We start from the raw sequence: 17,825 nt of genomic DNA on the forward strand, positions 1-17,825 counted from the left end.
TCCTTTTTCAAATAATTTGCTTAAAATTTTAAGATCGTTATTAAAGTGTTAAACACAAAGCCCCTCTAACACTTTCTGAAGGACTCTAAGTTCCAAACAAACTAATAAATACTTAAAAACTTCCTTCCGTTTTAGTTTTGAATTTAAATGCTAAATGTTTACCTATGAAAAACATGTCAGATATTTTATGTATATCAGTGGCTTGTTCTTGTTTAAAGAGGTCGACATGTCATGTATTACATACCTGCTAAAATGGGGATGATCAGGACAGCTTGAGAGGATTGAGATGTACATTTAGTTGAGTTTGAATTAGTTAAAAAGTTTCTTGCAAATTTTCGTGTTCTTGAAATCAACAAATCCATCATTTGAATCAAAACACAACGTTCAGAATATATAAATACATACATACATGTATATTGTATATTTTTACCAGGCTTAAGCGTATTTACAAATAATATTCTATTATATAAAATTTGTAAAACTGTTATACTTCAATATCTCACTAACTATAACTTCATTTTATATTTTTGTTGGTTTTTGAAATGGAAATTTTGTCATTTATAAACGGTTTTGCATTTGTTCGTAAATCGTATTCGAATTATTTTTTCCTTTCGGCTGAAGAAAGTCAAGAGAAATGCTTATAGTGAGTAATAAGGCAAAGCCAATTCAATTGACTATTCCATTACAAGGCACAGCTGTTGAAAGAAATTTAGATAAGTCAAAGTTAAAAATAGATGACATATGTAGATAACGATAATGCAATTAATGTCATTTGCGATTTAAAATAATCATTCAATTAGGCTAGCATTTTGCGATTTTCACCGAATTTGGTCTTGAGAAATTGGTTTTGTTATACAAATTGTCACAGACTCTCTTACAGCTTTTTAAACTAATCTTTTGTAAAAAAAAAAAAAACAAACAATTGTCTTAGTTTTTGGTGTACATTACAATCTATATCCTTGGTCTTCAATTAGGAATGCATTGAGTAATTTTCTTAGAAGGCGCTTCAATTAGCCAGACAACTCTTCTTATATTGCGTTGTACGCTATTTGGTCGATTCATAGACGATAATTGGTCGATGGCGCCGACGGTGCACTTCGTTGTTGTCCAAACAATGTGGATGGCGTTCGCATTGAAGCATCATCATTGTCATCATCATCATCATATGAACCACGACCAGACGAACCACCAGCGCCACCGCCTGAGCAGCAGTAACGTTTCTGCATCAGGCGAATGGGTCGCGTTAAATCGATAGTATCACCATTCTGTTGTCGCAGCTCCGCCTCAGCCACACACTCCATATGCTTCCATTGGCGTAAAGCAAGTGTGAAGGCTTCGGTGACATTTGTAGCTGTTTTCGAGGATGTCTCAATGTGGGTGCTTATATTAAGTTCCTTGCACCATTCTTTAACCTCATCAGAGTTAATCTGACGCTGTTGCGGCTGAAGGTCATTCTAAAAAGACAAATGATATATAAAATAAGTGTGTATATATAAATAAGTAGATAACAACTTACCTTATTGCCCACCACTATAAAGGGAAATTTATCTGGCTTCACATCGGCATAGTTGATGAACTCATTACGCCACATTCCCAATCCTCGTAAGCTATCCCGATCATCTAGAGCATAGCAAAGCAGGCATATGTCCGATCCACGATAAAAGGGTGTACGCAAGGCCCGAAAACGTTCTTGTCCAGCCGTATCCCATATCTATATTGTATGTATATAAGCAAATTAAATTCATATAGAAATTGACTTTAATTGGTTTTCAATTAATGCTTCCATAGAAATTTTGCAACGTGTTCGCGTCTGACAACTGTGGGAAACCTATTTAGAGCTGGCAAATGTTTGCCACTAAGAGAGCAGGTAAATATCGTTTACATAGTGGGGCTTCTCCCAGCTGACGTCACATTTACAGACTATCTATGTACAATAAACTAAAATCAAAAAAATTGTAGTTAGCTGCTTGAAAATCTTGAAAGCTTAGTACCTAAGACAAACCAAATTACTGATAAAGTCAAAACACTGATAAGCCAACGTTCACAAAACAAGTTCTCAATCCTAAAAATGTCATATGAGTAAATAAAGCGAAATAGGGCAACAAATATACACACATATTTCCATGTATGTATATGTATGTGACCTTTTAAAAATAATTATTGTTTTCAATGTTGCCAAAAAAAAAAGAAGAGACAAACAAAGCAACTGAAATTAAAAAGAACCGAAAAAACAATGAGAATAAACATATGATTCACCGCTAAAACAAATATTAGTAATAGTAACAATAGTATTTTTTGTAAAACAAAAATTAATACAGAAATTGGAACTCAACATAATTTGGTAAGTTCTGTTCTATGGATAGGTTTACATACGAGTTCCATTTAGTCTTACGTAATTTTCTAACAAGCACCTGACACCTTTATACACCAAGTTTGTTTACCATAAACCAAGAATTAAAAAATCATAATATTTAAACCATTGTTGTTTTAGACTTCAAGATATACAAACATACTGTGAGTGTATCAAATTGTGTGAGACATAAACAGTTTTCTATTACAGAAATTTGTAAAGTAATTTTTCAAGAAAAGTCGACTTTTTTTTAAGGTTTAAGGTTTTTCATCTTAGGGAAATGCCAAATTTGTGTGTAGATGTTGAATAGATTGCATCACATATGAAATTTCACAAATACTTTCCACCAGCTTTTCTAAAACTTTATGATTGACCAATTTGTAACCGATTTCAGGAACATATACCTCAGTTAAAATAACATTAAAATATTAGATTTTGAGAATTTTTAAAAATCTTAAAGAGATAGTCGATTAAAGATGATTTGCATATCAAATATTACACTATAACGTATTCACAAATGTATTAAAAAAAACGTATAATATTTAAATACTGTATTCGAATATATTCACAAACGTATTAGAAGTCATTTAATAGTATTTTCAATTAATTTGAAATTTACTAATGACGATCTGTAATGCTAGAACAAACACAATATAACTTTTGAACTGATTACTATTTACTAACTAATGAAAAGGTTTTTTTTCTCAATTTGACAAAAGCTGATTTAATATGCTGAAAATCCTGAACATTATGCTATAATCAGTTTAGGATGAATGTTTTTAATCACTTAGTACTGTAGATTTGTGGTTTTTCTCTTGGTCCACATATGTTTATTTACTGCTACCTTATTTAGTTTGTTGATTTTCGGTTTTAGGTTGGCATGCAGCCAACCGTTAAGCTAATTTGTTTGATTTTCACCTTGCCAAATGAGTAACTTTTTATAATACTCATAAATAATGACTTCTTTTTAAATGATTTACTGAATTTCAATTCAATTACTCAGCGCTAAACTTTAGGATATTCAATTCATTGGGGGTCCATAGGCAACCTGCTATCTGAATTTCTATAGTCGATTCGATCGATCGATTTAGTCAATTATAATGACTTTTTCGCTTAGATGACATTTTTGCGATATTTTGCTTACTCATTTGGCGAACCTCACAAAACTAATGCATATTTATAAGCAATTCCAGCAGATTCTGTGACTGACTGAGACTGACAGAGTGTGAAAATGGAAAACGACAGCATAAATATAGAAGAGGGGGGGAGGAAAAGATAGAGAGAGTGAGCGATATATGTAGATAGATACATATGTATATATACGAGTGAGGGGGGACCAAAAGGTGAGAGAGGGCTAAAGAATGAAGCAAAAGAGTTGTGTTTATATGTTTGCAAACTGTACGTTAATTGACAACAAATTACATTGTATGTGCTTGTGTGGGTTAGATAGAGATCAGAGGTATATGTACATAGTATATAATGAATACTACATCAAAAGCAACGAACAATTTTTAGATTGAAACGAAGCAACGACTTTGTCTCACACCCTAAAAAACCTGGGTTAACAATTAAAATTAAACTCTATTAAAATTTATTATCAATTACCAAGCCTCTCATTTGCAAATACCTAAACAAAAAATGTTTTCTCTGTTACCATCTATTAACAAAGATTTTTCTATTTTTATCTTATTATTTTATTTCTTGAATCAGTTAGGATTTTCGAATATCTTTGATATTATATTTGTATTAAAGACAAAGTTAATTGTTAAGGGTCCTAAAAAAGATTACAATTATTACTGAATCTTTCTACAGACTACATGAGTCTATAAACCAACTAGGTGAGTCTGTATTGAATGGTCATAGATCTACTAGAACTCAATGCTTGGTTAAGATAAAAACAATCCGAAAGAGTTTTACCCACAAACTGCTATTCATTAGTATATCTTCAAACAAAAGTAAATGTCAATATAACCATTCTCTATTTGACTATAGGGTATTTAAGAACAAAGCAGAAGCGTTGTTTGATCACGAAATGCCGGTTAATAGAGAAGACGATGGCGGGGTTAATGTAAGAAAAGCTCGGTCCAATTCCATGGCATTCGATCCATGGAATCAATCAACCACAAATAAAAATAAAAATATATTTATAAACAAAGTTTCTTATTGCTTTCTTAAAACTTATTTTATTAATAAATTTTTTTTTACTGCACCTGTAGAGTATATTTTTCGTTATCAACTATAATATCCTTGTTCATGAATTCCACTCCAATTGTGTGGAAATTATTTTCCTCATAACGGTTGGAGACGAAGCGGTTGAGAAGCGCTGACTTGCCCACACCCCCATCGCCTAATATGACGACCTTCAATAGTTTGGATTTCTGCGGTGGGCGCATGTTTGTCATTTTGTTGTCTTATTACTTATTTTCTACTCCCCCTACTACTAACTAACGACCCTCCCGCAATCAACACAGTAAATGGCGTTTTGCTTCACGACTTAAAAACAACGAAAACTATATTTTGATTTGATTGTTAATATTTCACTGGCACTTTGTTAAAGTTAATAATTCACTTGGACAATTAAATTAAAATTATTAGGGGGAAAGGAAAAAATAAATTAAAAACCCCGCCGCGGTATAATAAAAACGAAGACCAATTGAATTGGAGTCAGCTGACAGTTTAACAGTGTTCACAAACGAGTCGTTCTAACAGTGCTCACAGATGAGGCTGTTAAAGCCGCAAGTAGTACAAGAGCAATTAGAGATGGCAATCGAAATGGTGAAGATCGCAATGTCTGACACCTGTTTAATAGGAATCCCCTTTTTTTGAACTTGGTATATCTTAAGTTTTTCAGTACCTATTTAATTCTGACATAACTTTTGGAAATCGGTTAGAAACTTACAGAAATACATAGTCTGAAGAAAAAGGCAAGATGAATAAAACAATTTTAGTGTTACAGTTTGGATTGAAGGACTTTAAGTCTTTTCGGCAAAAAACTTATATTATAGTTTTTGGAATGTTACAGGATCAATTAGTTCTTCCGCAGATTTCATTTCATCTAACATTCGACACCCATGAAAGACTTAACCTTGCTCAGATGAATCCATATTTTTCATTTAGCAATTCCTGTTTTTTATGTTTGTACAAAAGTTGTTTGAGAAAACTAATACTTTGTGGTTTCCCGAGATTTTTTTAATCATTAATTTTAATTATAATAAATCAGTTCTGATTTAAAATCACAAAAATAAATAAGAACCCTGAGCAATTATCAGCCTTTGATAACCGCAATGGGTCGCATTTTAATGCATTTTTTGCTTATGCCCGCCGCATGACAAGTGTCCACAACATCTGTGACATCTTTGTAGGATTCAGGAGCCTCTTCCATTACCAGTTTGGGTGAAGCCACCCGTATGGCAATGCCGGTTTGCTCTAATTTCTCCAAGACTTCTTTGTAGTCGAGATTGCGACGAGATTTAGCTCGAGATAATGCGCGACCCTATAAGAAAGAATATATGTTTATTATTTGTATGTAATTTAATTTTGTTAAGATAATATACTCACTGCGCCGTGACAAGTGCTACCAAAGGTTTCATGCATGCCCTGCTCGGTGCCGGTTAGAACATAACTGCAAGTGCCCATGGTGCCACCAACAAGGACAGGCTGTCCAGTCAGTTGATAGTCGACTGGGATTAGAGGATGATGCGGTGGAAAGGCACGCGTAGAGCCCTTTCGGTGTACTAGAAGTTTCTTCTCCTTGCCATCGACCATATGATTCTCTACTTTAGCGATGTTATGTGAAACATCATAGATTACATGCATATCTAAATCATCGGGTGTGGTATTGAACATCTTGGCAAAAGCCTGACGTGTAAGGAAGGTCATTGAACTGCGATTGACCCAAGCGAAATTCGCCGCAGCAGCCATTGCCTTTAGATAATCTTGACCCTCCACCGAGTTAATCCGGGCACAGGCTAATTGCCGATCATTCGTCTCAATTTTGTCTCTTTTCATGGCCTTTTCCATTTGTACAAGCGCATCGGTGGCCACTTGATGACCGAAGCCACGGCTGCCGGAATGTATCATCACCACAACTTGTCCCTTCTCCTCGATACCCATTTTCGATGCACTCCACTTGTCATAAATTTCATCCACCACTTGAATTTCAGCATAATGATTGCCAGCGCCCAGTGTCCCCAGTTGTGGTAAGCCACGCTTTTTGGCTCTCATGCTGACCTTAGCGGGATCGGCATTTAGCATGCGTCCATACTCCTCGCAATGCTCTTTATCTTCAGCCCATACATAGCCCTCACGCAGTGACCAATCCATTCCCATTTCCAAAGCCTCCTCCAGATCCCTTGCATTCATGGGTATAATACCCTTTGAGCCTACTCCTACAGGAATGTGATCAAATAGTGATTGAGCTAGTTGCTCCTTAACCGGCTGTACATCCCGCTCATAGAGATTTGTTCGCAGCAACCGCACGCCACAATTAATATCAAATCCGACTCCTCCTGGACTAACTACTGACAAAGGGTTATCCATGTCGAACGCCGCCATATTGCCAATGGCAAAACCATAACCTGAATGTATGTCCGGCAATCCAATCGAACGTCCCACAATGCCAGGCAATGCGGCCACATTGGCTATCTGCTTTACGCCCGGCAAAAATCCGCCCACAGCTCCCGGTCTACAGGAGTTCTTCAACTCCTCAAGCATAAGTCGTTCCAGGCGCCTGTTAATGACAATTTAACACATTTAATTGACACTGATTACTTTATAGACCCCAAAAAATCATACTCGTTCACATAGAAGCAGCCTTCCACATTCATATTGGGCTGAAAGCCCTTTTTAATGCGCCAGCAATGATCATTGATCTTCTCCAGGTACTTAAGCTCGTCATTATACGGGCGGACTACCATTGTGTTGTTGAACTTGAATCCTTTGTCTCAATATTATTTATTAGATTGCAAATATTGTGAAATGAACAAAATGATACCGGCTTGCTTTACAGAGTGGCCACATTATTGTCGGAACGTGAGATATTAGGGTGGTCCGCTAGCGTAATCGATAAATGTGCAATATTGATATTTATCGAAAGGTCAATTCATTTTTTAAAACAAATTTTATTTAATTTAAATAACGTCTTATAAAAATTAGTACGTTCAATCGCTTTTAAAATATTCATGACTCCACTTATTCCTTATGTCTATATTAACATAGGGACCATATATTTTGAAAGCATTACAAGCTACAGTATCATAGACAAGAAAACTCAAATGTGGATATTGAATACTTAATTCATCTAGCTTGTAAGGCAAATTACCCACAAACATAATGCAAATTAACTTCAAACATGGAAGATTATTCAGTGTATACGGTTTTAAATGCTCTTCACCTGTTAATTGGTAAATATTAAGAATAACTAAATGTTGAAGCATTTTAGCATTTTCCAGTAGTCGAACAATCATATGGTCTCGGACATCACAATGACTCATATCAAGAATTCGTAAAAATGGGGTAACCAATTGAATAGTCCTTACATATTCCTCAGTAAAACTGACATGATCAAATTTTAGGGCACGTAGTTTTTGTGTTTCGGCAGCTCCCTGACAGAGTGGACGAAGGATCGGTATAACATCTTTTTTATCGATCGAATAGCCTACACTGATATGAAGACTACGCAAATGTCGACCGAGAGCTTGCAATTTCCCAGCATCATGGCGTGGAGGAAATCTCATTGAGAAATCAAAATGACGAAACCTGTAAAATTGTCTTTCAATTGCATCATTTAAACGCGGATTGATTTCGTTGTACATTGACAGAAGTTCATCGAGTTGGAGAAGATTAAGTATCAGATCTATGGCGTCATCATTGAGATCGTTGAGTGTCATTTCCAATTTGTCTGTCATTCTAAAAGGTAATAGATGTTAAAAAACATTATATTATTAATTTAAAAAGAATAATTAGGAGTCACTTTTTCGATTTTTCTTCAGCAGTGTAAACTATATGAATATTTTAAAATTTGGCGGTATATCGCCAGGTCGATAACTAAGCCGATAGGCGGACTGCTGTTGTTGCAACAAAACACGGTCACTCTTGAAATTGTTTACGGTCGTCGGCTTTAAAATTAAAGTGAAACATTCCGATATAAAACTCGTCTCAAACTTGATACTCACTTTGACTTCGACTACTTAACCCTGCCCCCGGTTTACCCCCTCTACACAGTCTACGTTTGTCTGCAAATAAAATTTAATTAAATTAAATACAAATTTTCGCAGCAACTCGCGGCGCAGCAACGGCGGTGGGCGAAGAAAAACTGTTTGCGTGGAATTAAAATTTCGCTTATTCGCATATCCATAAAAAGAAAAATTAAAACAGATTTGTGCGTGTGTGTTTTGAGTTCCTGCTTATTGGGGAAAAATTCATCTGTGCCACACATCCAATTGGAGTTTGTATTGTGTTTAGTGAAATTCTAATCAAATGGACGATTTAGGTAAGTTAACTACAAAATTTACTTCAAAAGCAACAGCAACAACAGCACCGACGACAACAAGATTAACAACTTTTTTTTTTGGTTGTTAAATTTTTGGTGTATCGCCAACGCTCAAGGTCAAATAAATTTAGGCCATATAAATTAAGTTAACATTCCCCTTTAGTTTGAAATAATAATACTACCCATCGCTAGGTGGGTCTACCTTCATCCAATAAGAGAAAAATGAATCACTTAAGTGATTAATGTTCTTTTAGGTATTAAAAATTCTTATCATTACCTTTGAATTGCAATGCAAGACTTAGCTCATTCCTTCATTGATGGTGACGATGATCATCGCCCCGCCAACATGATAAATAAAATAAGTTTTATGATTTATAACGCATTCTTGGAAATTCAAAAAACGTAACGCATTGAAAATCTGCGGCAATCATTTACTTTGTGCCATATTAAAAGTGAGGGTGTGGCGGACCATCCGTCCAACCATAGGGCTTAATATGTTGCTGAATTTGGTTAATGATCTGAGCGAATGAAACTAACCCGACTCACATGTATCCGCGCTGACTTTAGTCATCATCAGCATTAACAAAAACACACACACACACAGACACAACTTCAATTCAGAAACAATGATGAGAGCGTGAGACTTTATTTTAAAATTCCTTTGAAATTATGCAAAAATAAAAGTATGCTGTTTCCTTAAACTGTTCACTACAAGAAACATAAAGTCAGTAGACTTCAATTATTAAGATCTCTAGGTATTCAAGTCCTAATAGACATTTTAGTGTGGTGACTATCAAGAACACGATCACCATAATTAAAATCATTAAAAGGAGTTTTATTTTTTAAACTATGTATCTATTTAACCTTAATTACTTTAAAATTCTGGTTTCTACTATTCAAAAAAGTGTTGTAAAGTTCAAAAATAGCAGAAAATTTAAAAATTTTGGTCTAACTTGCTTTAATTTAAATTTTTGTTGTTCTTTCCATTTTTACTGCTGAAACTTCTTCAAAGCAAATTTAGTTAACAGTATTAAATAAAATGTCTTAATATCAATTTACGTAAATTTTGGTGATTAGATATACTGCTGGATTATTGAGAAATTCCAAAATCAATTCTTATCTTTTGTATTCAGTTTTCGTGTCACGTTTGCATCTTTATCACTTATACGTATCTTCTGTTTGCCTTTTTGCTCTTTACTTCATCTTTTACCCACTTTATGACACAATTCTTTGGCTGTTTACTGCTTGTTGCGCTTGTTTTGAACGTAGCTTTTTTTGATAAAAAATGTAAGTTGCATTCTGACTTGTCAGACATTCTTAAGAAATGACTAAAGGCCAGGTCACAATCGCAAAACGCATATACAACTCCCTCCGCCCTCACTGCCCTGAAAGCTTAGCTGATGCCCGCTGTCACCCACGCACAGTGGTTCCACTATCAAACATATTTTATGAATGAGTTTTCGAAAGTTCATAGTAAATAAGTAGTTTTGTATAGGTATAGGTAAATATGTATACCCCACGCACACGTCAGACGAAGTTGCCTCCTTTTGCTGCCATTAGTGAGTGCCCACTTTATTGATGGCTCTGCCCACTTGACAGTTGCGTGTGTTGCATGTCTGCCTGCAACTTAAAGCCTAGAGTCTGGACTGAAGCTTGTTCTTCTCAATTGAGCTTGAGTTGCAGTTGACGTTGAAGTTGCTTTTGAGTGAGAGTTATGTCTGCGGCTTTCAAGTGACATTGTTGTTTTGGTTTCCGACTGGCACTTCAACTAGTTATGCACAATTTACAAAGAAAATGGCCTATTTATTGTTGATCACGAATCGGAGATCATATTTGTGCCATTTAAATAACATATGTGTTTTTGTTTTAATAAGATTCGGATGATTAATTTATAGTCGATATTTCTAAGAATATTTTCCAGAATATTAAAGTAATAGGTAATAAATATTTATTGCATAATAAATATTTAATAAATTAAAAAATATATAATAAATTATTTATAAAATATTGTTCCAAGCCGTTTTCGCAATCTAATCGATTTTACAATAAGAAATTGAAATGTTTTTGAGCTAACACGAATTAGTTGCGGAACTTTATTTGTTGGAAGATATCAAATGTTGATCCCGACAACTTAGTTGGAATATTTTTTTAGTTCGCATAGAAATACTTAAGGAATTTCTTGCGGACTCTTTAGGGACTAGAATTATTGTGAAGAAATCTTTTAGGAATTTCTTGGGGAATTTTTAGGGACAATAACTTTATTACAGTACTTTCCCATTTATAATTAGAATATTGAATAATTAATTATTTTAGATTTCTATTTTCATTCCAGTTGAGTGCTTTGAGATTTCAGTTTGTATTGCCAATTCTTATCACTTTCAGAGAATTCTCTATCAGCTATACGTACTGTTCCTAACTACAATACTTCAGATCTTTAGGTACACATACACTCTTGAGCATTCATAAGTAGATTTCGATTCTCGTAGGAATGACTCACTTTTTTTTTTTGTGTAAAATTTGTTCACTGTTCCCACTGTTGCTTATGGCTTACTGTTCCCACCACACAGAAAGCCTTTGACAATTTGTTGTTTGTTTCTCTCCAATTCCCTTTTCTTTATGTGTTTATGTTTCTCCACCCACTTCTCTTGCGGTTTGACTGCGTTGGATGTGCGATATTTCACCGCGGAAAACCAAACTGAATAACAACTTTTATAGCGGCCGATTCCGCTACAAGAGAAGAAAAAAAAGAGAGATGACAAGCTCCACAAATTCTCTCGCTCGTACTCTCTTTCGATACCAAGTATCCATTGGCGAGTGGTAGGGTATATTGGGATCCCCTTGTAAAATAAAGTAAATAAATACATTTTCTATTGAAGTTTCACTTAATCAAATCCCAAATAGTAGACTGATTCCTGATTCTGACTTCTCGGATGCTAGAACTAGAGAAAAGAATTAATTGCTTCGAAAATTTTGCATTTGCTTAACGTTTGCTATAAAATCAATTCAAGTGTTTAAAACATAATTCCAACTAAATTTAAAGTTACATTATTCTTTGGTGTGTTGACTCAAAATTTAAGAATTGAAACAGAAACTTAAATATCTAAACAAACTAAGTTAACATATTACTTAGAAGCTATTAAAAGACGAGTCTTTTGGCGAAATTCAAAAGTGCTGAAGGCGTTGAAAAACTTTGAAACTTAATTAATTAATAAATATAAAACTGAAAAACTCACTAATTACTTAATTTTTTTTTTTACATGCTGTAAAACTAATTTAACAAATTGTTATAAAATTTTTTTAATAAAAGGGTCAATTACTTGAAAATGCTTAAAATACATGATATTATTTACATCTACAGATTTTTGTCTGTCACTTGTAGAGAAGAAAAAACAAAAAAATATTTTACTTTGTTAAATGATTAATTTTCTTCCTTAATTTTTAAAGGGTATTAAAAATTTGAGTAGATAAGCTCTAAGTAACATTTGTGTCTTTCTTGTTTGAGACAGTGAGTAAGAGAGAGTATTATACTTTGAGAGCGCCAACAAAAAGAGAGAACAAGAGAGACAAGAGAAAATGTAGTCATCTAATGTGGAGCCCATTTGATTTTTTTACTTTGGGGATTTCATTGAATTTTTCAGTCGTTTGCGACGCTTTTACTTAGACGCGCGGGAAACGCGAGAGCGCCGTTGATATTTTAAAAATAATAATAAACAACAAATAAAAAAAAGAAAATATGAGACAACATACTGTCAAAGTGCAGTGAAGAGTGCGTCAAGCAAAACAAAACAGAAAAAAGTAAATATAATAAAAAAAAAGTTGTTGTTGCAGTCTACGAGATAAAAAAAGAAAAGCTCATGAAAAATCATTTTTGCGGTCTATAAAAGCGTGGGAAAATTATTTACTTAGCTGACATCAAACAAAAAAAAAAAAATGTATAAAAGATAAAAGATTTAAAGAATTTAACAAATAAAGATTATTTTAAGAAGATCCACAGTAGCCAGAGATAAATTTGAAGATGCGATCAGATGAGATAAAATGAGATGAAATTAATGATGTGTGTCACTTAGTTAAGATGCCACTAAATATCTCTGCAAATCTTATTTAAGCAAATATACTTGTGTCTGTGTTGTTGTTTAAACTAATTATGGAACTAATTTTGATAAATGAGGACAAACGGGGATTATAGCCAAAAAGATCGAAAAACATAATGTGTGTGGGCGTTGGGAAATGGAAAATGGTAACCAATGGCAACCAATTAAAATTGTTTGCTGATGTTGTCGTGGGGTTGGGGCAGCAATAGTGGGGGGAGCCCCATTAAAACATTTCGAGAATTATGACTGAAAACCAATTAAATGCAACTCAAGTTACGAAATTCCTGTAAATTCGAATGCCCCTGACAAAGTGCTTACAAAACAGACACATATGTACATATATGTATATCAATAGTTTTCCTCCCTATCATGGAATAAAGTGCACTTATGTATGTCTATTACATGGGCCACCCAAGAGAAATGAAACAACAAGCATTTCTACCCTATATCTATGAGTTTAAGAAACGGGCATATCAAAAGATTGCTGGACCAACATGTACCTCTTTTTATATAGATTCTTGGACAGCAGATATTTATGTGTCCAAATAGTAGCAATTAATTGGTTATAGTCAAAACATTTTCAATGTTCACCTCAGCTTAAAATATGTTTGCTCTGTGGAGCTGATGATTCCCTCATGTAGATGATGTTGATGTACATTGATGTAGCATTGCACAATTAAAATATAACTAGAGATTATTATGTTATTTGATTAAGAATTGTTTAAATTAAGTTGCAGATATTTGCTATGCTAGGGAATATAAACTTTCTAGAAAACTGCATGGTATTTTTGCCATTTTGTGTTATTTTTGGAAAAATTTAAACGCCATATTGAAACTGCCAATAAGAGTCCGATATTTTGGAACAGATATTTTGAAACTGTCAACGGTAATTTTACGACTACTTGTCTTCTACTTTTTGTTTTTAATATAGATACTCTTTTGCTGGAAACTTAATACTAGCTATCTTCCACTATTACTCATAATTATAACTTTAAGCCCAAAAATAATTAATTGATCATATAGATCTACACCAAATAGAGTACTATAAATTCGGTGTATTAACTATAGATCGAAATTCGGGTCTCTCTTTCTCCAAATGCGATGCAGTGGTTGCCATTTGTTTATGACAAACAGCTGTCTCCATTGTTTGACTCTCCTTGGATCTATATCTCTCACTCTGTATCTATGTATGTATATGCATCCCATCCGATTTGATCTCACGGATGCTCATCATCTGCCGTCACACACTTCCGTTGACTTTTCTCGATTTTCTCATTTTAATATTTGTGCAACAAATTTCGTTAAGTAATTCTTCTCAATTTCGTTATAAGCTTTAGTTAGCACCTCGAACAGCTTCCAATCGCTCTCATCCATCTCCATTATTCCCATTTTGATGTCGTCTCTCTCATACCCTCTGTGTGAGTGTGTGTGTATATGTTTAGTGCAATGAGTTCATCGTTAGGTTTTAAGTTGTCGATTGCTGCTGGTATAGCAGGTTCTTCAAAAAAATATCAACAACAATTCAATGATTCTTATCTCCAATTCATAAAATTTCAATTAGTGTGCGTTGTTTTCTATTTTTCTTTTTTGTTATTTCTTGTTCATGATGCTTGACGATTGGGAGCATTGAGTGTGAGGCTAAAGAAATCATAGGAATTATCAATATATTTTGAGTATTTGAATTCAGATGGAGATCTTTTTATAGAAATTTACATTGTCTTGAAGCTTTAAAATACAACTAAAAAATATATATTTGTTATCTAATTTAAAGATTTTTCTCTGTAATCTATATGATCTCGTTCGAACTCAAGTAAAATTAAGTGACTAAAGCATACATTTGTGTTCTATTAATGTTAATCGGCAGCATTTTAGTGTAGAAAGCATATATTTTTAATAGTTATGATCTTTTTTTGTTGACTTTATAGGGAACTCATGTCGAGATGTCTTTATTTTGTTGCTGAACTTATATTCACGAGAAAGATTTCATATTTGAAGCAATTAGGATTGATCATAGATGAATAAAGAGTATGATATAGTCAGAGAATCCATTCAGAATACGCTGATTTCGTAAAATAATAAACTCTTTGATGTTTGTCATGGCGGATTCTGTTATTTTAAATTTAGAATATATTACAAATTATTTATATACTTATCCATTTGTAAGCTATTTTTTTTTGTAGTTTTCTTAGGTGTTTGCTGTTACTAGCGCTTCCCGTTTATCTTATCAATACGCAATGCTGATATTGCCAAGAACCTGTCCTCTTTTTACCTTTTGTTCTTACAACAACAACAACATAAACTGGCCAAGTTTATATAGCCAATAAACCTTGCTGGGCACAAAGGTCATAAAAACATAGCATAGATCACCCACTCATGAAATAAGAAATTGTGTGTGTGTGTGTGTGTGTTTTTTTTTGTAGCTTTTCACGCATTGCGTTTTTCACCTTAGGCGCCTTTCGGCAAGGTCAACATTCGCATTCACACACATTTTATCTACTTACTAATAAAATATTTATATAGAGATCGCCAATCTTTCGACGCCGAACTCTTGGAATTTCCTTTCCCCGTTAAAGAAGAGAAAAAATATATATATATAGAGAAAATCAAATACTTTAAATTAGATATGGAAGCACCGACTTGGTAATACGCTATTCAATGCAAATTGTTTTTCAAAATGGAAATGTAGGAATAGTGTAATTTGACTGTCCACAATGGGGCATCACTTCTCTGAGGGTCCCATATAAATTCCAGTCACTCTCTAGAGTTATTCAATACACTCTTTCACTTAGTGGCTACAGGGTATTGAGAAAAAAATCCACTAAAAATCGTGCCTTTGACTTTTAAATATAGAAAACCTGGGCAACAAACAATTGCCAGTCGTCGGTTGCTTGCTTGCCCGACGTCATCTTCTATATAGACCCCAAAGGGGTATGTGGGGCCAAGCATATTCACCGATCGCAGCTATGGGGATCCTCTCGATTGTTTACCCAAGACCTGGAACGAAAGTGAGTTTAGCTGGTTTCAAATTTTTTTTTTTGTTCCCTTAACTTGTGCTTCTCGTTTTCGTTTTCCTTTTTTGGCAAGACGCTGCGGAAATGTTGCAGCATTTTCAATTAATTTTCCCTACGACGAAAAACGTCGCGTTTGATTTGCCAGATCTTTGCTCTATTTTTGGTTACCGATCCATGGGTGTTGACGTAATTTGGCAACCTTGATTCCCTTCCCTTCCCTTCCCCTGTTACTGATTTTTGGTTTCTTTTTTGTTTTCTTAATTTCTTGTTCCTCTTTTTTTTCTTTGGTTTTTTGTTGTTTTTTTAGTTTCTAAATAATTTATGTTTATTATTTTTTACCTTTTTCAATGTGTCGTTAGTTTTGTTATAAACAAATCCGCCGACTGCAGATTCACTTTGGTATTTTTTGATTTTATTTATGATTCCATAAATCTGTGTTTATGGTTCCATTTGTGGATCAACATGATCTAACCTCCCGGTCTATGCACTTGTCGCCGTCTGTCTATCTATCTGTGGTGATCGTAAATTTTTCATGCCGGTTTCTATGGATCGTCTGCCCACTGCCGATTGTAGGTAGATTTAGATAATCATTAGATCTTCTGATTTATGAGAATCAATCTTGTTTGTAGACGTTTTCACGTTTCAAAGACATTAGCTATTATTTTCCCTCCTTTGATTTGCCCTATCGCTTTGGATTGCAAATCATTTAACAATTTGGATTTGTTTCAATTTTATTTTTATCTATACCTTAACATGGTATCACTTCCATACAACAATCGAAATTGTTTCGGGTTCGGGTGCTTCGCATATATAGCGGAAGAGACTACTCTGATCATTGGCACAGGGACGATCGTTCAATTCGAAATCGGTTGAGTATGGCCAAATATAACCCAAATGTATACAATGCTCGCGGCCTCCACTATTGTCGGGTTGTTTGGGAGCCCATTTCGGAATGGTTATACTCTGTCCAGAGGTGAACCAGTTGTAGGATCCCTCCAATCCCAAATCATTGCCCGATGTCCAGTAGTTAAATTTCTGGTTATGTGCTTTCAGATAATTGGAAACCTCTTCAAATTCTTGTAATGTCTCGAATGTTACCAATTCCGAGTTTAATGCACGACATTTCTCATAGGCCACATACCAATTAACTCCGTCCATACCAAAATAATAATAACCATCGTTAACCTTGATAAAAGGTTCCGATTTGATGGTTAAATTGTTCAGATTTCCTAATAAAACATGAAATATATTATAGATTAAGTCGATATACAAATAAGGGTAAACATTCACTTACCATCATAAATATCGATTGTATACTTATCATTGAGATGGGCCCGGCCTAATTGTAGACTGCCCACTAAGAATAGCCAGCAAACAATATTCTTTAGCATTTTATTCGTTACTGAATTGAAAGCTTTCGATTTTCGATTCTTTTATATATGTCTCTTCAAGGTTACTCGATCATATACCCACCTATGTATATACCTGCCTATACATAAATAGAAATTCGAAAGGTTAAATAGGATCATTTATTGTGGTATTCCCCAAAACAAATTGCCATTCAATTTGGTTTTCTCGGAACTAAGCTTATTAACATTTTTGTTTATTATTTACATAGCAAACAATTGTGATCCTCCCTTGTTAGGTAAGAGAGACAATTGTATATACAATTTTAAAACATTGATTTCTTTTAATTCTTAATTCCTTTCAATTCTATTTTAATTTTCAATTTGATTAATTGTTTAAATTTAAAACAAAATTGTACTTAAATTTGGGTTTTCTTTGTTCTTAGAGTGCAAATTTTGTAGTTTCTTTGTTTTGTCTGTTTCTCTTAACCAAAATTGTTGATCTTTAATCTTCTTTCACTATTTCCTTTATTTTTT

General features: G+C 34.0%; 5 protein-coding genes across 6 annotated transcripts in view; 1 reads left to right on the plus strand and 4 right to left on the minus strand.

Annotated features, from left to right (window-relative positions):
- Window positions 1–383: 383 nt before the first annotated feature.
- Rab9 (RAS oncogene family member Rab9) lies at window positions 384–5,013 on the minus strand. Its single transcript, XM_068289500.1, has 3 exons — window positions 4,561–5,013; window positions 1,517–1,711; window positions 384–1,454 (listed from the first exon to the last, which is right to left on the minus strand). Exons 1-3 carry the CDS (start codon window positions 4,750–4,752, stop codon window positions 1,059–1,061), a joined length of 783 nt encoding a protein of 260 aa, XP_068145601.1. The 5' UTR covers window positions 4,753–5,013; the 3' UTR covers window positions 384–1,058.
- A 504-nt stretch (window positions 5,014–5,517) lies between these two features.
- Window positions 5,518–7,355, minus strand: RtcB (RtcB RNA ligase). The gene is made up of 3 exons (XM_068288981.1): window positions 7,145–7,355; window positions 5,909–7,079; window positions 5,518–5,843 (listed from the first exon to the last, which is right to left on the minus strand). The coding sequence occupies exons 1-3, from the start codon at window positions 7,264–7,266 to the stop codon at window positions 5,616–5,618; spliced, it is 1,521 nt and encodes a 506-aa protein (XP_068145082.1). The 5' UTR covers window positions 7,267–7,355; the 3' UTR covers window positions 5,518–5,615.
- Window positions 7,356–7,450: 95 nt separating this feature from the next.
- Window positions 7,451–11,508, minus strand: LOC137576395 (uncharacterized). 2 transcript variants are annotated; one of them, XM_068289489.1, is made up of 2 exons: window positions 11,338–11,508; window positions 7,451–8,257 (listed from the first exon to the last, which is right to left on the minus strand). In XM_068289489.1, exon 2 carries the CDS (start codon window positions 8,254–8,256, stop codon window positions 7,510–7,512), a length of 747 nt encoding a protein of 248 aa, XP_068145590.1. In that variant the 5' UTR covers window position 8,257; window positions 11,338–11,508; the 3' UTR covers window positions 7,451–7,509. The 2 variants fall into 2 exon arrangements, with proteins under 2 accessions (XP_068145590.1, XP_068145580.1); XM_068289479.1 differs by lacking the exon at window positions 11,338–11,508 and adding an exon at window positions 8,524–8,786.
- Window positions 8,481–17,825, plus strand: part of Pax (Paxillin) — a 33,521-nt gene continuing 24,176 nt past the window's right edge. Inside the window, exon 1 of the mRNA XM_068289449.1 lies at window positions 8,481–8,840. Within this exon, the coding sequence (XP_068145550.1) occupies window positions 8,828–8,840 (13 nt within the window). The 5' untranslated portion in view covers window positions 8,481–8,827. The remainder of the gene's footprint in view (window positions 8,841–17,825) is intronic.
- On the minus strand, window positions 16,656–17,481 carry LOC137576590 (C-type lectin 37Da-like). Its single transcript, XM_068289817.1, has 2 exons — window positions 17,237–17,481; window positions 16,656–17,171 (listed from the first exon to the last, which is right to left on the minus strand). The coding sequence occupies exons 1-2, from the start codon at window positions 17,331–17,333 to the stop codon at window positions 16,702–16,704; spliced, it is 567 nt and encodes a 188-aa protein (XP_068145918.1). The 5' UTR covers window positions 17,334–17,481; the 3' UTR covers window positions 16,656–16,701.

This window comes from Drosophila tropicalis, unplaced genomic scaffold (assembly GCF_018151085.1).
Source record: "Drosophila tropicalis isolate 14030-0801.00 unplaced genomic scaffold, ASM1815108v1 contig_1187, whole genome shotgun sequence".
Classification (NCBI taxonomy): Eukaryota; Metazoa; Arthropoda; class Insecta; order Diptera; family Drosophilidae; genus Drosophila; species Drosophila tropicalis.